Source organism: Pogoniulus pusillus, chromosome 29 (assembly GCF_015220805.1).
Source record: "Pogoniulus pusillus isolate bPogPus1 chromosome 29, bPogPus1.pri, whole genome shotgun sequence".
NCBI classification, from domain to species: domain Eukaryota; kingdom Metazoa; phylum Chordata; class Aves; order Piciformes; family Lybiidae; genus Pogoniulus; species Pogoniulus pusillus.
The window spans coordinates 7,192,793-7,213,989 of NC_087292.1; the positions used below are offsets into that span (position 1 = coordinate 7,192,793).

The 21,197-nt window shown below is 57.2% G+C and overlaps 1 protein-coding gene across 3 annotated transcripts in view; it reads left to right on the forward strand.

Moving 5' to 3' along the window:
- Window positions 1-231: 231 nt before the first annotated feature.
- SRC (SRC proto-oncogene, non-receptor tyrosine kinase) overlaps window positions 232-21,197 on the forward strand; it is a 30,204-nt gene continuing 9,238 nt past the window's right edge. Inside the window, exons 1-5 of one of the 3 annotated variants that reach the window (XM_064167369.1) lie at window positions 232-310; window positions 14,751-14,826; window positions 18,567-18,819; window positions 19,053-19,152; window positions 19,592-19,609. In XM_064167369.1, coding sequence (XP_064023439.1) covers window positions 18,576-18,819; window positions 19,053-19,152; window positions 19,592-19,609 — 362 coding nt within the window. In that variant the 5' untranslated portion in view covers window positions 232-310; window positions 14,751-14,826; window positions 18,567-18,575. Of the gene's footprint in view, window positions 311-14,750; window positions 14,827-18,358; window positions 18,820-19,052; window positions 19,153-19,591; window positions 19,610-21,197 lie in introns of those variants that run through there. The other 2 variants (XM_064167367.1, XM_064167368.1) reach the window with 2 other exon arrangements.

A 21,197-nucleotide genomic window follows, 5' to 3' on the forward strand; every position in this document is an offset into this window, starting at 1 on the left:
TTCCTCTTTTTTTCCCTCTCCCCTCCCCGTGCGTGTCCCCCCCCGCCCCGGAGAAGGGGTGAGCGGGGGCGGGCGAGGCGGCAGCGCGTTGGGTCCGCGGCGCTGCGCGATGCTGCTGCCGGCGGCGCAGCCCTGAGCGCCCGACCCGGCTCTGCTCAGCCCGGCTCGGCCCTGTCCGGTGCGGGCACCCAGCGCGGCGGCGGCGGCGGCGGTGGGGGGCGGCGGCCGCGCCCCCGGCGCGGAAACAAAGCCAGGGCCGAGCGCTGGAGGCGAGCGGAGGGGCCGGCCCCACTGCGCGGACAGGCGGGAGGTAAGCGGGCGACGGCGCGCCGGGGATGGCTACGGTCTGCCCGTGGGGTCTGGTGGGGCACGTCCCGCTGTGGAGCTCGTGGGGGGTGGCCGGGGTCCGGCGGGCAATACCCGGGATCCGCCCGTGGAGTCCGGCGGGAGATGTCCGCGATCAGACAGTGGGGTCCGGCGGGGTCCCGCAGTGGAGCCGATGCGGGAATGCCCACAGCCGGTCAACTGGTTACGGGTCCGATGAGGTATGCTGGCAGTTTGGCGAGGGGACTGTGGGGCCAGCCGAGGATGCCCCAAGCTCCGGTGCTGTGGCTGTGGGTCCGGCAGCAGGGGCTGCCCGCAGCCCGGTGAGCTGGCTGTGGGTCCCGGCAGGGATGCTCGCGGTCTGGCTATGGGTTTCGGGGGGCTTGGCTGTGGGGTTAGGGGGACTGACAGTGGGTCCAGCGGCGGATGCACGTGAACTGGTGTGTCAGTTATGGGGCTGACACTGTCTATTGGGGCAGATACAGGTCCAGACGAGGATGCCGAGGGTCCGGCGGGGCGGCCGAGGGGGTCTGGCGGAGCGGCCCCGCCTGTCTGCAAGTCCCCTTTGTTGTGATCAGGGGCCGGGGGGGACCCCCGGGAGTGCAGGGCGGGGAGAGACGGGCTGTATGTAGGCCAGGACATGAAATATTCATCGCCCCCCTGCTTTGATGTCTCCTGATCCTCTTTCCTTGCCGTGTTTGCTCACCGGTGATTCTGAGGCTGGTGTCCAGCCCTCTGGCCTGGAGAGCTGTGTCCAGCCGGGCTCCTTGCCTTCCCCCTTGCCAAGGTTGTCTGCATCCAGTTTCTGGGGGGCTGCAGAGCCCCGCATTGCCTGATTAAAAGCCGGGAAGTTCCCCCATCGCATCTTGGGAGATCCAACCCTCGTATGTGGCTGTGAGCAATGGCACTGGCATGTCACCACTATCCCTTTCACAGCCCCCGTGCAGAGCATCGTGGGATTTGTGTTGAGCCCCACTGTTTTAGGGATGGGATTCTACACCTGCTTACTGCTTGGGAGCTCAGGCAGGATGTTCACCGTCCTGATGCCAGCTGGGCACAGGGGGACAACCTATGGGGCTAGAGCCCACTGCATAGGACTCTGTGTGCTGAGGACAGGGGCTGGAGAGGAGGTGGCATCTCGTGGCACTGCCCCTGACATGGTCTTGTCTGGTGCCGAGCATTGTCTTGGGGAGCTGTGCAGCCTACTGCAAGATCTGAGAGAGGTGAGTGGGGATCTCCTGCATCTCACTGCATTTTGCTGGCCCTGCATAGCACATTCCTCTCTTAGCCCTTCCTCACCTCAACACTCAGGCCCCTGGACTTGAGGCCAGGAGGTAACTGATCCTGGTCCTGGTCCACATACTGCTGAGCAGCAGTAAAGGTGACAGTGGGTTGTGTTACCCAGTGTGTACCGCTGGTTCACCCATCCTCCTGGCTCCCCAGGAGCAATGCAAAGGAAGGAGCATGATGTGATTGCTCACTTCAGCCTGGGGATCCCCCAGGACAGGCCCCATTGCATTGGGACTTGGGAGCAGTGAAGGGTGCAGAGCCCTGGGAGGGTCCTGAGGCAAGCTCCTGCTTGAGGCTGGCATTGCTCTGTGCAGCGGGGCCATGGCCAGGACAACATGTACCCAGCAGTACCACACACAAACTGAGCTGTAGGAAGGTGGCAACAAAAGACTTAATTTTTCTTCCTCCTGCCCCGTGAGTGCTCCGCAGAGGAGCTGGAGGGCTTTGTCCCCCTCAGACGAGGAGATACAGCAGTGACAAACATGCAGGTGGGAGAGCGAAGTCATGACAAGCCCTCCCAAGGTCCAGCTGTTAATGGTGGAAAGCTGTTTGTCCTTGCCAGGCTTGGAGAGCCAGCTCAGCACCTAGCAGCTCGACACGTGCCTGGGCCCCCCGTGTAGCACACACAGGTCAAACGAGTGAGGGGCTGGCAGGGCTCTCCAGGGAGATGTGGGGATGGCGACAGGCAAGGGGATATCGGCAGTCTTGCACTTTAAAAGCGATACCCTTTTTTGCTGTCACTGCTGTGGGGCTGCTGCTGCAGCTGGAGACGCTAATTCCGGGCTGTCCTGTGCTGTCTGCAACACTTTGTGCTGGCTCAGGATCTGGCCCGTGGCAGATCCTTGGCCTTTTGGTGTCTCTGAGACAAGGCTGGTGTGCTGGCTCCCCGGGGAACCGCGTCTCTGTAATCATTAGCCAGCTAATGCTCGTTTGTCAGAGGAGGGCACCTTTGCTTGAGAGATCGAGGGTCGGTTCCTGGTTCCACGCTTTGACCGGAGAGCAGCAGGGCAGAGGCTTCTCCGAACACCTGCCTCCGTAGCTTGGCCAGAACGCAGCCCCAGGATTTTTTTGGAGAAGAGGTTATTTATGGGCTGGCTCAGCAGCAGCTGAGGGAAGTCCAATGTTCCCTGTTTCGATCGTTAGTGGCCTTGCAGTGCTCCCTGTGTGATGGAGATGCCCTAGCGATAGCTTTGCCTTTTAATGACTCTGTGCCAGAGTGATGGAAAATCGTGGAAGTACCACAGGGAGGCAGAAAGGGCTGTCCCACCCCTTGGACAGGGAGTCAAGACCGAGAGAACTGTGTTTTGTGGTGAGCAACGTACGTGGAAACTGCCTCAGAGACAAGAGGTTCCTTTGCTGTCTTGGTGTCATGGAGGGGGCATCAGCGGTCCTGAGGTAGGAATGACCTTTAGCAGTGTGGGCAGCTTCTGGGATGCCACATCATTTTGCTGGGCTCACTGAGGTGAGAAAGGGGTGGATCACGAGGCTCCCATGCCTCCTAAGTCCCATCTGCCTCTCCCTGCTACTGAGCTCAGGATTGCACCTGGTCTTTGAAGGAGAATTAACACTCTTATCTACAGAGACCTGAAGGACTCTGCCCGTGACTTCCCAGCAAAAGTCTGTAAGGCCTTGAAAGAGGAAAGGTAGGAGTGTGAGCAGTCCGCACCTCCTCCTAGTGTGTCTAAAGGTGGAGAAACCCTCAAGGATCACGGGGACGAAGCCGTACTCCTGGCATCGCCGGGGCAGCAGGGGGGGAATTTGAGAGCCTATCAGAAGTGCTATTGTTTCCTGTACTGTCTGTTTTGCGGCTCGGTTTCCAACTTGTTTCTTTATCTCTCGGCACAATTTCCCATTTGAGCTCACTTCCGCAGCACTCCGCATCCCTCCCCAGAGACGTGTCCAACGTGCATCCCATCAGCTGCGGGAACCGGCCCCGGCTTGTCCCCGCGCTGCGCAGTGCGGGAGGAATCCCTTCAGTTCCATTCCTGGAGAGCAGCTTGGACTTGTGGCTGGAGATAGCCATCCTAGCCTGGCTGTTCTGGGGCAGCGGTGTGGATTGTTGCCCCTTCCAGCCCAAACTCCTCTTTTTGGCTGTCTGTAGGTGCAGGGGGTGGAGATCAACTGCCCTAGGGCTTGACTCTGGCTGAAATTTCTGCCCATCAGAAAAAAATGTGCAGCGTGTCTGGGGCTGTTTTGGAGCAAGCCTCAGAGAAGCAGCCATGCCTTGGGCCTTCGTCTTTGGAATGGGCAAGAAGCTGTGAGACAGCGCAGTGTGTTGTGTGCTCGGGAGGGCAAGAGGGTTATAACGAACCGGCTGAGCACGGTACATCAGCGTGGGCTGTGGTCGGTGCTTGGGTGCACCCAAGCCCCCAGCCTGGCCCTGTGTTGGCACAGATGACCTCAGCTCTGGCTGCAGCAGGAGCCGGTGCTGCTTTGCACATGCCTCTGCACACACAAGCTTTGAGAAGAAAGCCCTGAAACAGATTTCAGGAACAAATGCGGTTTGAACCTGGGCCAGGAACCAGGACCTGCAAATCTGCGTCTTGTGCTGACTTCCCTGCAGGCTACAGATCTCCTGGCTGCCCTGGCTGCGCAGCAGAGAGGTGTGTGCGAGGGCTGGGAGATACTGCGGGGCGTTGGCCTCTGGACACGAGGGGGCTTATTGCTGATTTTAAGTCAGACCTTAAAGAAATCTGCCCAAACCTTTTGTCTGCAGGTGGTCTTGGTGGAGATGCATCATCCAAAGTACTGGTAGGCTGGTGTGCGGGATTGAGGGGTGCATCTGGAGGGCTTTGGGAACAGAACCCCCTGGGTGTTTAAGGCAAAAATAGAAGAAAGGGGTGGGAGGTGTAGTGGGGCTGCCCTTGCCTCTCAGCTGGGAAACCAGCAGAGGTGTGGGCAAGATGTGCAGCCTGGTGTGCCTAGGGAAAGTACTGGGGTGATTTTGAGGTCCACAGCAAAGGTGAGCGGGTTTTGCTGGTTCAGCACCACTTCCCACAAGTGACATGGGGACACTTGTGACTCGGACTCTGCTGCGCTTCCTTCCCCACAAGTCCCAAAGGCTGGCCCCAAGTTTCCCATTCCTGTCCTGGGCTTGACCTCTTGTGGTCTTTGCTTCCATGACCATGAGGTTTCATCTGTCCCTGAGCCCACTGCATTAGGGCTGTATGGATGGAGGAAAATCTGACTGCCTGCTGCAAAAATAGCTTCCACCCAGCCTGGCTGCTCCCATCTTTCCTCACCGTGTTGGCAGTCTTGGCCACCAAAAACCTGGGCAGTGAGGGGACAGCTCACTGCTGCATTACCCCTTCCACCATGGGTAAGGTTAACCTCAAAGTCTAGCTTGTCCTGAGCCACTTGCCCCTTCCCATGCATTGTCCCCTGTCCCAGGCTGTGTCCCAGTTTGGGGCAGCAGGCTGAGGGCAGGTTGATGCTAAGCTAATCCTAAAAGAATCTGCCCTTGGAGCACTCCTTAGCAGGAATTTGGAGTAGAAGTGCAGCACTGTGCCTGGGTTTCACTGCTCCGTTTCACTTCCCCCCCTGCTAAGGAGCATTGTGTGGCTCAGTTTCCCCCAGGAGCACCTGGGAGGTTGCCGTTGGAGGTTGGAGAGTTTTTACACTGAGTGTGTGCCTCAGTTTCCCCCTCTTCTGCCACAGCTGCCCTGCTTTGCACTGTGCATGCTCCATGGACAAAGCTTTTCCTTAGGTGGGGCAAATAGAGTCTGATCTCCATGAAGTGCCACCATCGAATGCTCACCCACAGTCCCTCAGATGTTGTTTTCAAGGTCTTCTTCCCCAGACTGTGACCCAGCTGGGCACCAACTTCCTTGGCTGAAACCAGCCCTCATGGCTTGGTGGTTTTGTGGTGGCACTGGTGGCAGCAGGGTCAGGCTCTACCGTTCTCAGCTCTGGATGGTCTCGGGGTGGAAGCATGCACTTGCTGACTTCTGAAAAAATACAACCCAACACAGAAAGGCTTTGGAGTTGCTCCCTCCTCACCCAGGCCCTTTTCTTCCCCTGCCCATCAGATGAGTGTTGGCAGTGCTGGGGAAGGGATTGGGAAGCTGCAGGGGAGCTGTAGTCGAGCACCCACTGTGCTGGGCAGGGAGGGTGGCATGGGGCACAGAATGGTGCATAGGTAGCTACAGAAGTCTCTGCAGCCAAGGTTGGTTTCATGCTCCAACAGCACAGGTAGTTGAGTTTGGAAGTGTGGAACTGGTGCGTGGCTGGAGCTGGGGAAGGGAAGCAGCACATGGGGGCTGCCTGCCCAGGTGCAGGGCGGTGTGTGGCTTAGTGCTCGCATGTGCACATACCCTAATCTGAGCCCTTCTTGGTGCTTTGGGGATGGGGACAGCTCTTGTGCCAGGGGCTGGGTGGGTTCTGCCGAAGCCACTCTGAGCCACAGGTGAGAAGAGCAGAGGAGATGCATTTTGTTCCTTCTTCCCTTCATTGCTTCCTGCCTTCGTCTCTTTGTCCTTTCATCCTGTCCCTGCAGGCTCTGCAGGGCAGAGCGAGACAGCTCCAGCTTGGGGTGGTTATTTAGTGTAGGAAGAGCAGCACGAGTGACGGCAGGAGAGATGCCAGGGAGGGTGCAAGGTCCACCTGCAGCTCGGGCTGGTGCCATCCACCTCGCCCACAGCCTGTCTCTGCTCTCCACCACCACGGCAGCGAGCGGGCAGGGCCAGGAGGTGTGTGGAGCTGGGAGGTGTGCGCAGCCCGGCTCTGCCTTCAGGAGTGACAGGGATAAAAGACACCAGCTCAGCGTTTTTCTTTGTTTTTCATCTTCTCGGGCTGTTGATAGCAAGCTTCGTCTGAGGCTTCACCTCCCAGCCGACTCCTCTCCCAGAATCTCCACTGGAGTTGTTGAGCATCCTGCTCACCCCAGGAACAGCTTGGGGAAACAGCCACGGCATTTTGGTCATGGAGATGCTGTCCAGGGCTAGCTGGGTTCAGTTCACCCCTTAAGACCCTCCCTGGTTGCTTCGTCTGACGCATCCTGAGCGAGCTGCTTTGTTTTGGTGGTGCAGATGGGAGTGGCTGTGGGGACCAGCATCGCTCAAGGCTCTGCCATCGGCAATGTCCAGACTCCCTGGGTAATGCCTTGGCGTGAGGCTTTACAGTGCTGAGTAAAGAGCCACGTTCCAGGGCTGTGCCCTCTGCTGTGGGAGCTGCTTCTATTACAGCCGTGCTCACAAGGCTGAAAGCAGGAGCATGCATTGCTGGAGGCCGATCCTGATCACCCAGCCTTGACCCACGCGTTCATAGCATGTATGCATTAGAGCTGGTGGCCCCACAGCTCCCAGAGCATATGGCTTGTGTCAAGCAGATGCCCCCGGAGGTCCAGAGTAACCTGGGGAGATAAGCCAAGAATCAGCATAAATTTGTTGTGTGGGGTCCTGCCTCTTTGCTTGAAACCGTTCAGGGGTCTGTGAAGTGGGAAGTGTTAGAAGTGGCTGATAGAAGACCCTTGGCTTCTGCTTTGCTTCTCTTTCATACCCTCCCATTGCAGTGAACCCAGCACATGTCATTCCCAGCCTCTCTGGTTCCCAGCCAGTAGCAGGGCGATGCCTGACCCCACGGGGCTTGAGGGGGGGCTGCAGATACCCTGCCTGCCTTTTCCCTTTTTCACCAGTGAATGCTTCAGTTCCCGTTTCATGTCAGGAGGCTTGCTGGGAGGTTGTTTGCTGTGGAGGACCTGCAGGACCCCCTTGCAGGGCTGTTGGGGCTCAGCTCGAGTTCTGGCGGGCCAGGGGAGCCCAGGGGAGCTCCTCTCCTGGCTGGACTGGCTGGGCTGGTTTCTTATGAACTGCAAATGTTTTAGCAGTGACGCCAGCGTGGCCAGGGGTGGTTGCGACTTGCTCCGATCCAGAGACTTTCTGCCTCCTGAGTGTTCCTTGCCCCCCTTCCCCCTCCTGCCCTGGAGATTTGCCACCTGCCTGTGCTGACGTCGTCACCTGGGGGTGAAGTTGCTGTGGGGTGCTGTTGGGTGTGGCAGCCCTGGAGCTGAGGCACACTCAGCCAGCAACACAGTTTTGGCCGGATCTGAGCCACCTGTGAGTCACATCAGCCTCTCACTGCCACCTGCCCCTTGCTCAGGAGCCAGGCCCAGGACTGGCTGGGTGCTGTGCCATGGCCATCCCCAGAGAACACGGAGACCAGATGTCCCTTTCCAGAAAGCAGAAGCAAACTCCATTTCTTGCAGCCCCAGGCTGGCTGTGCTGGGAGAGGCCCTACAGAAATGAGGAACAGAAATCATCCCTTCTTGAGTGTGTTGCCACATCTCTCTCACCCGCTGCGATGGGGCCAATCTCTTGTCCTGGGTGGGAGCAGTGCTGATGTGATGGGGCCATGGGAAGCTGGGAAATCAGGTGGTAACTGGTGGGAGCAACTGGATGCCAGCATGCCTGGGGGCTAGCATTAAAACTACATTTTGGGGGGCACTGAACTCCTAGTGCTGAGCTGGAGGGCTCTTTAGAGGAAGTATCACCCCATGGCTCCATGCAGACTCGATGGCAGGAGGTCCAGCTCCCAGTGCTGACCCAGCTTGACATTGGTGCTCCCCTGCTCAACATCCATACTCCCCTGCCCTGCAGGCACTCCTGACCTTGGAAGCATTTCCTTTCTGTTTCACTGTCCTGGAGTTGGCAGGTGAAGAGCAGTGCCCTCATCACCTGCCTGGAAGAGGCTACCTTCAGGTTAACATAGGCCAAAGGCTTTGTGTGCCTTTGGAAAGCATTTGCTGGAGCTGGTTGGGAAATTCCTGGCTTTAGCTGCTGTCCTGGTGGGAATACTGGAAGTGCAGGCTGAGTCAAGCTGGGAGGCACCAAGAGGAATCCATACTGTGACCCAGAGCCACACCAACAAGGTCAGGCTGCAGACTGTCACAGCTCTGAGCATCTCCTATAGGAGATCCTACCCTTGGGACCACCCTTATGGTGGGGAGGTTTTTTCTCCTTGTATCTAGTTGCCAGGATGCTCCTGCAGTGCAGGAAGGGATGGAAGATGTAGTACTGACTGGGAACCAAGGAGCTCCTCTTTCCCCCTTGGATCTTGGCTTCCCTTTCTTACGTGAGTGCAAGCATCAGGACATGTGTGTTGTCCACCTGTCCCTGAGCTCTTCCAAAGTGTTTGTGCATGGGTAACAGGACAGGGGAGACTTCAGGAGCCTCCAATCAACTTTCATGTCCTCCCTGACCCCAAACGCTCCCTCAGCAGTGCCTTGAACCCAAGGGGTCTCCTTTGGACCAGGGCATGGGGGGCTAGTGGAGCTGCAGGAGTCTGAAGTTTTGAGTTAGAAATGAGAAATGGGGCCCTGCTGGCTGCCTTTGTTGCAGCAGCAACTCCTTGTGCAGCTCTCTGTAAGGGGCTGCAGCTCCCTTACAGCACCCACCACACCATACAGCACTGGGTGATACTGGGGAGTGGGGTGCTGGTCAGGAAAGGCAGTAGCCAGCTCTCTCTGGAGCTCTCCATGCTGCTCAGTGATGGAATACGAACCAGGTGCATTGGAGGAAGCTGGGACCGTGTGGAGCTTTGCCAGCTCCCAGCTCTCAGGGTGAGCATCACAGTGGGTCAGTCCAGGCTGCTGCCATCTGCACACTGAGGGGCTGAAGAGATGGCCCTGCAGGTCCCCAGGTCTGCTGCAATGCCTTGGTAGGGATCTGACACGGTGTGCCAATGGCCTCTTTCCCTTCTCCCAGCCCGTGGGGCAGAAAAAGACTTAAACCCCAACACTCTAGATTAAGAGCCACCCCCACTGGCTTAAACCCGGGTGTGTTTTAAGCACACTTCAAGCCGGTGAGCACATCTATCTGCACATCCCACTGGTTGTGTCACTTCGGGGAGTTAAGGCTTGTGGTGTTTTCTCTCCAGCCTTATGCAAGATGGTCTGGTGGGGCACCCACTGCTGAGCTGCCCTTGCCCTCACCTAGTTTCAGGGTGGCAAGGGCCACTGCTGGCAGCTGTGAACAGCTGCTAGTGGTGCCAGAGCTTGCTGCCCATCACCTCAGCAAGCCAAAACCTGCCCGGCAAGGGGCTGGCGCTGTGATAGTGCGGAGAGCTTGGAGCTCTCTGCATGTGTCTGGTGTTTCCCGGTTTCCTGACCAGACCAAGATCCAGAACCTGCATTTGTGTGTCTCAGGGGTTTGTTATGGCTTCTCAAAATCTCTGTTTTGACATGTCTTTCACAGGCGTTTTGCATCACTCCTGACCATGACGCTCCCCCATGCTTAGCAGGGGGAATTTGGATGGTTGATTTAATTATCCTTTCCCCTTTCGTGACCCACTGGCCTCTGCAAGCTCAGGCTGTGGAGCTTTAATTAAGATGGTTTTAAATTTAACGGGAGTTGACAGGGTCGGATGGGAGGGGCTGGGAATTACATATGTGGGGAGCAAGTAGCTGGCTCTGCACAGCAGCTGTGCTGCCCTCCCCTCCACCAGTGATTCCTTGCATCTGGAAGAGGTTTCCATGAGCTGGGGGTGGCCAGGGGAGGGCTGGGTGCCCTAACTCAGATGTCTTCAATGTGCACATCACTGGGTAAAGCTGGAGTAGGCACTGGGGGCACTGCTCACAGCTTAGTCCCCCAATTGGAGCTGAGAAATGAATTCGGCATTTCCACTTCACTCTTTGCTCTAGGAATCAGTGCAGCTGAGGAGTGAGTGTCCTTGCAGAGGAGAAGGGATGGAGGCACGACCCAGACATGCCTTCATAGCGTCAGCCAGGCAGGGAGAGGAGCTGCAGCATCAAAGTCTGGTTTGCAGGGCTTGGGGGGAGCAGCTCCTCCTTTATAACCAGCACCTAGGGCTCACTGCAGCAGGACTAGTCCCAGCCTGGCAGAGATGTGCCTCTGCATTCCCACCTCATACTGAGGAAGCCTGATGGCACAGGGCAGGGGACTGGAATGGCTTTTTTGCATGGAGGACAGAATGACCTGGTGTATTTGAGAGGCAGCAGGAGATGGTGGGTGAGTCAGGGCAGTGAGGCTTTCCCCAAAGCACTGGGGGCTGTGCTGTCCTTAGCTGCCCCCCAAGCTGTGATGCTTGCTGTGGGAAAAGGCAAAACCCAAAGCATCCCCTGAGACCAAGGCGAAAACTGCTGTGGGATTGTGTCCGGGGCTGGATTTCCTCCCCAGATGTGGAGAGGGAGCAAGGGGCAACAACAGGAGGGGATGAGGTGCTGGGATGCTACCTGTTCAGGTACCACCTTGCCATGATTGTGGTGGTGCCAACCAAGCAGCAATTCACGGTCTGTGGCTTGATAGGGTGTTGGTCTCACTAAGTGCCACTATTGCGAGGCACCACTGCCACTTCTTCTTGCTACCTGTGCAGGGGGACATCAGAGATGGCAAAATGCCTTTTAGCTCTTGGCTACACACCTGCATCCAGTCTGTTTCTAGTAGCCCACCTTGTGGTGGATCCTGTTTGTCCTGCTTGGATATGCCCTGGCTAGATCCTGGTCCTGCTGGGATCAGGGCAGTTGTGTGCAAAGGGGGCTGAGGAGGGTGGGTTTGACATCGTTGTTCTCTGTTCCTTCCCGTCCCCAGTGCCTGCTGCCGCCGGCTGGGTGCTGTAGGGCTGCTTTGTCTCGTCCACCCTCCTGCTCACTTCATTTTTCAGTCTGCCCTGAGACAGTCACCATTATTCATCTTGCTGGGGCCGTGCGACCGCGGACGTGGCTCAGCTCGCCCCGCCTGCGGGTGAGTGCTGGTGCCCCAGACCCCTCGCCCACCTCTTATCCAGCACCCACCCCATCCCGTCTGCTGCCGGTGCCACTCGGTACCCACCCAGCTCCTCAGCAGCCCCAAGGGCAGAGCCTTTTCTGCTGGAGACATCTCTCTCTCCAAGGCTCGGGTTGGGCTCCAGCCCATCGCGGCGTTTCCCAAGGTTCTGCCTGGCAGAATCCGCGCTACTGTGTTTTGTCTGCTCCCAATCAGTGTCTTTTGTTGGTGTCTTTGCAAAGCAGATAAGATCGCTTCCCGCTCCGCCGCCAGCCCCCTATCAGCCTGGCCTTGCCACGGCCATTGTATCCTTGAGCGATGCGGGCGCAGCGGAAGGCAGCGGGAGCAGGACCCGCTGGAGAGCAACAGATCCCCTCTGCTGTCTGGGGCATCTCTGCCCTGGGGAGGTAGGGCAGGACATCGAGCCTCTTTCTGCGTCTCAGCTTGCCAGCTAATTTTTGAGGGGGGTGAGGGGTGGATAAACCCTGGGGACAGGGCTGTTGGAGAAGCATGGATGCTGGGTGGGGATGCTGGGTGGGTCAGGCAGCGTTTCCAGCGCCGGCGGGGGAGGCCGGGGGTGCCGCTGCCTCGTGTGCCGTGATCTGATCCGAGCTGAGTTGTGCAGCTGAGTGTGCTTCATTTTTAATTGCTTTCGGAGGTGGGGGGGGCGCTCTTGCTGGGGCTCTCTCCTTGTTGTGGCCTCTGCCCTGGCACCCTCCTCTCCAGCTGCCACTCAGCCCAGCTGCTGTCTGGGGAGGAAGCGGGGAGCTGGGAAGAGCCGAATGCAGAACCTGACCGCACATGGGACTGGCACTGCTTCAGGGTGCTCAAGCGCCACTGTGGCCATGCCAGTAATGCACCGGCTAGAATCGCAGTATTTCTATGGAGTGGGCAGCAGGGTTGTGCCACAGTGCACCAGGCTGTGCTGGAGCAGCCACTCAGCCACCGAATTCCTAAACCTGGGGGCATGAGCATGTGAGTGCATCCATCCTCCTGGCAGCCATGTGAGGACTTGCCCCTTTTGGCAGACCTTACACTTCACCAACCCCGGGTTCAGAGATGCATTTGGGTCTCCCTAGTGGCTTTTTCAGACCTGTTTTGTTTAAACGTAGCCATGGCCTCTCAGCGTGTGCCCAGGGGCCTGGGTGGCGCAGTGTGCGCAGGCTGGGGTGGGGTAAGGGGGGGCACGGGCACCACGTGTGTACACAGCACAGCCTTATTTGTATGTGCTGCAGCCTGGAGTTGAGACTGCAGCTCCCCCCTCCCCATCCCGCTGTGCAATTATTGCTGGTGAATATTAGTCAAGTACAAATTACAAACCATTCAAAGGCTTAAGGAGCTGTCAATCAGCCTCTGCTTATTATCCCAATCAAACGCACTAAAAATAGTGACAAAACTTATTAGCAAGGGGAAAGAGTAGGCCGTCAAATAAAGCAGTGGTGTGGCATGTCTTATGCCTGGCAGCCACCCTCTCAGGTGTCCCTCTGGTGAGAGGGACATGGGGCAGCTGCCTGGCGTTGTGCTGACATAAGGACAAACTTCTTAGCTTTGAGGGTGCAGGAGCCCTGGAGCAGGCTGCCCAGAGAAGTTGTGGAGTCTCCTTCTCTGGAGAGATTCCAAACCCACCTGAACATTGTGATCCTGGGCAACCTGCTGTGGGTGACCCTGCTTTAGCAGCGGGAGTTGAACTAAGTTTGAGGGCCCTTCCGATCCTCACCACTCTGGGATTCTGTTACCCTGTGGAGGTTTGCTTGTTGGTTTTCCACCATCCCAGCCATGGTGTTTGTTATACAACAAGCCTGATATGTGTTCTGTGGGGCTGCACATTGTCACCTGGGTAATGCCCAGGCTTAGAGGGTCAGGGCAGCTGAGGCAGGGGAGGCTGTGATGGCAGTGGGCAGTGTTTGGGGAGCATAGGCTCTTTGCCCTTCTGTTGTCTCTGTACAAGCCCTCTCCTGGCTACACCTTGGTGGCTGAGGAAATAAAGACAGGAGGTTGTGGCTGGTCTGACTTCGAGGCTTGCTTCCAACAGGGTCGAATGGCAGGGAAGCAAAAACCTGCCCACCCTGTCCCCATCCATCTCAGGTGTTCCTTCTGATGAGACATGAAACCTGGGCTCATGCCAGGGCAGGAGCCTGTTAGAGTGCTGCTCAGGGCTGAGAGTCATAAAATCAGTCAGGGTTGGAAGAGACCACAGGAATCATCTAGTTCCAATCCTCCTGCCATGGACAGGGACACCCTACCCTAGAGCAGGCTGGCCAGAGCCCCATCCAGTCTGGCCTTAAACACCTCCAAGGACAGGGCCTTAACCACCTCCCTGGGTGACCCATTCCAGGCTCTTACCATTCTCATGCTGAACAACTTCCTCCTCACATCCAGTCTGAACCTACCCATCTCCAGCTTTGCTCCGTTCCCCCTAGTCCTGTCACTCCCTGATATCCTGAAAAGTCCTTCCCCAGCTTTTTTGTAGGCCCCCTCAGATACTGAAAGGCCACAAGAAGGTCACCTCAGAGCCTCCTCTTCTCCAGACTCCACAGCCCCAGCTCTTTCAGACTGTCCTGACAGGACAGAAGCTGGAGGAGCTGCAGAGACTGAGTCCCCACTGGGACAAGCAAGCAGGCAACCTTGCAACTCTGCTTGGCACTGGCTGAGCAGGGTTGGCTAGAGAGAGGTTTCACTTTTGATAGGAGAAGGGGCAGTTCCTGCAGGATCTGGGGGCTAGAAGGGGTGTCAGAGTCAGGTAGGTGACTGTCCCAGCTCTGCAGGACTCTGCCTTGCTTTGATTCTGACCTGAAGTGCTGCCCCAAGCCACTGATGCTGCCAAGTGCACCCCTCACCCCCCCATCACACACACTTGTCCTTTCTGAAGAATCTGGGTGAAACTTGCTTTTCTGGCTGAGTCAGGGCTTCAGCAGCACGAGGTGCTCCCGGGCCCTGTGTGTGGCTCATGCTGTTGCACATCAGTGCTGGTGGGGATTCAGAAGGTGACTCTCATCCCTGGGGACATGTACCCTGGTTGGTGGCCAACCCTCCCTTGCCACCAGTCCCAGCTGTCCTGCATGGTGCAGCAGGACTGGAACTGCTAGGGTGTAGCCAGAGGGATCGGCTCCACTTCTGCCCTGAAAAGTCTCCGGGTGGGCTAGGGGTGCTTGTTCACCCTCACCCCGGGACATCACTCAGGGCAGCTCCAGCCACGTCCTCTCCTGTCTCTGGATGGATTTGATGAACTAGAGCAGAGAATTGTCTTAACACATGAGAGATCAGAGCGAACTGCCGGCCCGCGCTGGAGGGACAGTGAGGAGGAGGAGGAGGAAGGCAGTGACAGCCCCGAGTACTGCACTGTGGCGCAGGGGGGATAGGTGTTGGGATGTGGGGACGGCGGAGGCTGCCGTGGGTGCTGACGTCCCTTCTGTCTCTCAGTCTGCAGCGGGAGCTGAGCTGACTTCGCCGGCGGCCCCTCCCCACCCCGCAGCGAGACTGTAGCCGGGAAGCGCCGGTAAGTCTTCTTCATCAGCCCTGCAGACGGAGACCATGGTGAATGAAGCCATGTAGGAAAAGGCACAACCTCCCAGCCTCCTGGCGGTCTCGGGTCCGGGGTACCAGGTGCTCTGTGCCGGCCGGACTTGGCCCTTGAGCATCCCGGGTGGGTCGGGTGCTGGGTGCAAGGGCAGAAGGCAGAACCCTCCCTCCGTCCCGTCCTCTGGTGCTCCTTCGGCGTGGGCAGCCGGGAGCGGGGGCCGAGCTGAGGCCTCGCCGCTGTCACCGCGGTGCTCTGCCGTCTGCCGCCGCACTGACCCCGGCGCCGGGAGCAGGGGAGCTCCTGCGGCTGCGACGTGCCCGGGCTGCTAATCCCCGCCGCAGGGACGCTGCTCCCGCCGCCGCCTCGCATCCCTCGCAGCGCTGGCCATGCTCCAGCCCACCGCCGCCGTGCAGACCTTGGGAGGGGAGGCCCTGCCCAAAGCGGGGATGTGGAGTGGTGCTGAGCCCCCCGTCCCAGCGCTGTCAGCTGTGAGAAGCGCGGGGGTAGGGAATTATCCTGCCAAGCATCGGCCAGGCTGCCGGGGCTGAACGCTGGCGGCGTATTCTTTGCAATGCAGCCACTGGGATGCTGTCCCACAGCTCCCATTGATGCTGCTGGGCTGTGCTGGGAGCCAGCTGAAATGGGTTCGCCCACTTCCTTTTCTGCCCCTTGGCTTCCCAGAAAGCTGCGGGTTTCATCCCTGTCTCCGCAGGAGGCAGGAGGGGCTGGTGTGTGACCCCTCTTCCCCCAGGGACTTGAGCTCGCAGCACATTCCTGCCACCATTAATAACTCCTCTGTCTGGCTCTTGCACAACCCTCTGCATGCTTCCCTAGGAATCTGCACCCTTTTCTCACCAGGTGCCAGGACACTGATGTGGGGTGGCAGGGCACTGATGAGGACGGCAGGGGATTTCTTGAGCCCTTCTCACCTCCCTAGGGGCAGATGGGGAATGTCCTTCCCAAGACAGTAGCGGGGCTAAAACCTTACGGTCACATTGGCTGAGTTACCTGGGGGTCAGAGTGGGGTTGGTGTGAGGCTGCCAGTACCTCTGGGCACATTTTGGGGTTGGCTGCCTACATTTTGCAGTGGCCAAATCAAAACTGTGCAAGTATATAGATGCAAAGACATTTGCAACAGGAGAGCTCACAGCAGGGCTCACTGCTCTGCAGTCCATTCCCCAGAAGACCATGAGCTTGTGCTTCCTCCTTCTCTTCCTCCTCCTCTCCTGTCTTTGGCTTCTGCAGCCAAAGCCCAGTGGCTGTATTGTGCCCCTCAGAGCAACATGTCCTGCTGAGCTGGACAGACCCAGTGAAGTCCTTGCCAAGGAGGGTTTATCAGCCAGGCACAAGCTGGAGCTTGGGATGTGTGTTGGAGAGACCTTCCTCCCCAAAAGCACCACACAAGGAGGGATGAACTTGTAGTCAGTGGTGTCCCTGGCCAGGATGTGCCTGGAGGACATCTAACAGGGGTGAAGGCAAGGACCCCCTGGCTTTGGAGATGCTGAGGAAGAGCCTGAGGTACCCAGCCTCAGACTTGTGTGTCCCAGTCCTGACTAATCTCAAGGTGCATCAACTATTTACACTGTTTTTTCTTAGCGTGCTGAGACATGAGCTGCTGGGCCAGGCTGGCAGCCCCTTGGAGTGCACTGGGGGGACACCTAAGGTGCTGCCAACCCCCCTGCCCCAGACAGGCTGTTTTTCTGCCTGGGGAAGTGCTGTTTCCAGAGGAAACTCTGAGTGGCTGTGTCCCTTGTTCATGGTCGCGTGGGCAGTCACAAGCCACATGGTCACAGCCCTGCTGTGTCCCTCCTTTCCTCCCTACGCTGCCACTGCCATCCTGGTGGTGCCAGCGGGTGCCAGAGCCCTGGGCAGAGGTGAGCAAAGGGCTGGTTGGGGCATGGGGAGCTTCATTTTCCTTAGCTCTTGGGATTTTTTCTTGTCCTTTCCAAGACCCTGCTTTCCCCCTCAGTTCTGCTTTAGCACCTCCTGCACCAGGGTTTTGAAAGTGCAGTTATTTATGGATCCCCTTTGCCACGGGAGCTGCCAGGAGATTGCCAGCAGCGATGTTTCACAAGCACAGAGTTTCTGTTTGACCATCCTTTGCTCCAAGGCCCCCAAAGCCTGGCAGACATCTGTAAGCTGAGTCCTGGGGCAGGTTGAGGCATCAGTTCCTCCTCTTCACCTGCATGTGTAGGAGGAGGGACAGCTCAGCTGCCTGCTGGAGCAGCTGCCATAGCCATACCCACCCCGGTTTATTCCAGTTCCTAAACCCTGGCAGGGTCTGATCCTGCCAGAATGGTTGCAGCTGAAGCCAACCTTCGTGGGAGTGGAATGGGATGCTGCTGGTGTAATTTAAAGCTGGAAGATAGTAGATGCAAGTGGGTCCTTTGGCAAAGGCCTCACTGTGGGGAGGGGAGCAAAGCTTGTGTCTGGCACCCTTAAGAGTCTCCACAGCAGGAGCTGAGAGGCTTTGACCCACCAATGCTAGGACTCTGCAGGCAACTCGAGCTGCCCTGTGGCTCTGGCCCTACTCATGGGGGCTGGCCTGAGCTTCTCTCAAAAGCTGGGTTAGAAAAACCATCTGCTGGGTGAGGCTGAGCTCCCAACAAAGCCTCGTGGGTGGATGTATTTGGGTCTGCACCCTGCAGGCAGTGACTTCCTCTTCTACTCCTTCTAAGCTTATTTTTTCTTATCAGAGATATTCTCCTCCCTGGTTGTCTTCACCTCCTTTTCCCCTCTGCCATGCATGATCTAGCCTAAATATTTCCTTCCATAGCTTCAGGACACTGCTGGGTATCCTGCCATCTTTGGGACTGTGAATAATTCCCTTCCTTCATTTATATCATTACCTTGCAGGTATTTATAGAGCATGATCTTGAGTGGAAAGGCAGGCATGAGTATATATAAAGAGAAGATCCCTTGGTCCTTAGCTGCTACTGCTTGAAACTGCTCCTGATTTAAACTTTTCTCCCATTTGCTGCACGATTTGGACTTTGCAGGAACGTTCTCAGCATTTAAATCTCCATCCTGTGCAAGCAAAGTGACACAGCTGTGGGTTCTCCACGTTTCTGCTGCCAGAGCAATCCAAATCTGTGAATGTTTGCCTGAGTCTTGTCTTCTGCTGTCCATGTCCTAGTAGAAACCCTAGTGTAGGAAGAAATGTGACTGCTTAGGGTGCTGAACTACATCCCACAGCAGGTACCTGGCCCTGGAGCAGCCACACTGTGGAGCACCAGTCTGGTCTCTGTGTTCAGCACCCTCCCTCCACGCTCCCACAGCTGAGCATGCTTCCTTCTGCTGCTGGAGCAGTCCCACAGCTGAGCATGCTTCCCTCTGCTGCTGGAGCAGTCCCACAGCTGAGCATGCTTCCCTCTGCTGCTGGAGCAGTCCCACAGCTGAGCGTGCTTCCTGCTGCTCCCTCCACACTCCCACGGCTGAGCGTGCTTCCCCTTTCTTCTGGAGCACTCTCGGCAGCTCTGATCCTGGCGTCTCGCTGGCAGCCGTGGTGAGGCGGGAGGTGGCTGGGAGTTAATGAGGGGCGATGGTGTCCCAGGGCAAGGGCAGGATGGGCAGGCTTCCTGGCAGCTGATGCTTGAGCAGGCTCCAGAGGTTGTTTTGTTTCCTAGTGGTGAGGCATCTGTCATGCAAGCCTCGTAGTAATCCTCATCATAACCATAATCAGAGAAGCCCTCTGCATGTGCGTCTGTCTCCTGCAGCCCAGGACCATGGGGAGCAGCAAGAGCAAGCCCAAAGACCCCAGCCAGCGCCGGCGCAGCCTGGAGCCCACTGACAATGCCCACCATGGGGGTTACCCAGCCTCGCAGACTCCCAGCAAGGCAGCAGCTCCCGACAATGCCCACCGCACCCCCAGCCGCAACTTTGGCACCATGGCTGCCGAGTCCAAGCTCTTTGGAGGCTTCAACACCTCTGACACGGTCACCTCACCGCAGCGTGCCGGGGCGCTGGCTGGTCCGTGTGGGTTGGGGCTTGGTGGGACTGGGAGGGTCTCAGTCGGGTCTTTGGGTGTTTGCCTTTGCTTTCATCTTGTGATGATGGCATCTCCTGCTTCTGAGGGCCTTTGAACTGGAGGGGAGGGGATCTGTGTCTTGTTGGCTGGTGGGAGAATGATGGGAGAGAAGGGTGCCCAGCAAGGGGCACCCAGCACAGCTGGCTGTGCCTGTCCTAAGTGCTCTCTGTTGCAGGTGGCGTCACCACCTTTGTGGCCCTCTATGACTATGAGTCCCGGACTGAAACAGATTTGTCCTTCAAGAAAGGAGAACGTCTGCAGATAGTCAACAACACGTGAGTGTCCCTGTCCCTGCAGCCAAGCCCACAGGGTGAGCTGCCACCTTTGTTCCTCCTGTGGAGCCCCCGAGCCCAGCTCTCCCCAGGGATGGGTGCTTGAGGAGAGATGTGTCAGTACTTGCATGGGCACAGTGACTGGCATTAAGCTCAGCACTGGAGGTGATTATTTGCCTCCTCCCACATCCTCCTGGCCTTGCTTCTGGTCACTGTTGCCTTGCAGCTTTGTCACCGAATCACCTCTTTGCCAGTCCATGCCCTCCCACATGGGGCAGATCCTTGCATTTTCCCTGTCTCCATCTGCACTCAGCTCCCCCTTGTTTGCCTGCAGACATCTGCTCAGCTTCACAGGTGCTTGCCCCCGTGCTTGCATGGTGTCTCTGATCTCAGCTTCTCCCTTAACTCTTTTTTCTCTCCTCTGTGCCATGCTACCGCTTAGGAGAAAAGTGGACGTCAGGTGTGTATTGCAGATTGTTGCTGTTATTATTGCTCTTCATCTTCAATGACTGAAGGTTGTCTGCTGCCCAGGTTGGGTGGAGCAGGGCTGGGAGGAGGTGGTTGCCCGATGATTTTGTGGTTGGTTGGGTTTGTCCTTCCTGAGTGGCCAGGATGGAGTGGGTAGCCCTTTCCCATGTCAGAGAGCTGCCCCATCCAGAGCTGTGTCTGCACCCAGAAGCTCTAAACCTGGCCTGCTTTCCTCATCTGCCTGGCACCCCTCTGCAGCCCCTTTTCCATTGGCTCTCTGCTCCCCCTCAGCCTTTTGGGTTTTGCATTTATTTTTGCATTTTTGAATTTCAATTTGATGTTTTTTTGTGAGTGGCTGAGAGGACTCAAGTGCTTCCTGAGGGGTCTGGCTCCTCCTGTTTGCTCTCCATCCTGGTCACAGCAGCACACCCACCGCTTGCTGTGCTGAACAGGGCAGTATCACGAGCTGGAAGCTGCTCCTAAACATGATCCTGTGTTAAACCCACGAGTGCTCTCTCTCAGCACATAGCATACACAGTCTGGAGCCTGGCTGGTGGAGCCACTGCCCCAGGCACAGGCTTCTTGGGGTTTGCAGCTCACATTGACCCCACAGCTGCTGCCTTTCCACCCAAGCACCCAAAACAGCTTTGCAGAGTCAGAGTAGAGAGACAAGGGGATGACCCAAGGTGATATTTCCCCTGCAATGGTCAAGCAATGTTGCATTGAAGTGTTTTCAGTTTGCTCCTTATTTCCCTTGTTCCAACACTGTTTATTAGTGGTGATTCATTTAATCCATGAAGTCCAGGCTGAGCAGGGCTTCAATGCTGCAGAAAAAGCCTGAATTTGGGAGTTCTGGGGTCTCTTGCTTTCAGCAATATACTAGCTCCAGGCTTGTGTTCTGTTTTGGGCTGTCTCAAAGTCAGCTCTGCCCGTTGCATGCCTGTATTGGGCTCACATATCAGGGGGTTTCTTTATGCCTTGTATCACTTCTGGGCTTTCCATATTATTTTTAGCTCTGCTGCTGTTTGTCAAAGGCTTGGTCAGAGAGAAGGGTCATGGTGTGATTGGCTCTGCATCATCCTGGAGAGCAAAAGGGCTTGCTTTGCTGATGAAGCCCAACAGTGGAGGCTGCAGAAGCTGGCTGCTGACTGTCCTGGTGTCTGCTGTGGCTGCATGGGTGGATGTCCACAGGGAAAGAGGCACTGGAGAAAGCTGAGCCATGCTCAGAGGATATATCTCTCACTGAGTGCCCAGAGATGCACAGACACTTGGGGAGCATCTCAAGCAGTGTGCTTTGGGGACAGCATGCATCAGGCAGACGATATCCCTTTCCTCTGGGCTCTTCTGGGCTGTGGGGAGAGTGCTGGAGGTCAGTCCAGGAAGGGCTGGTAGGTCTTGGGAGCCCATGGCCACATGGAGGACTGGCCACCAGCAGCTTTACAGGGCGGCGCAGGCTTGGCTGCTCTAATGGGCTGGACTTGGGCAGGGCAAGAGGAGGAGAGCTTCCACTTCACTCATCTCCCTGCTCCTGCATCTCGGCAAAGCCCAGGCTGGTTTCAGTGACCCTCAGTTTCCCAGAC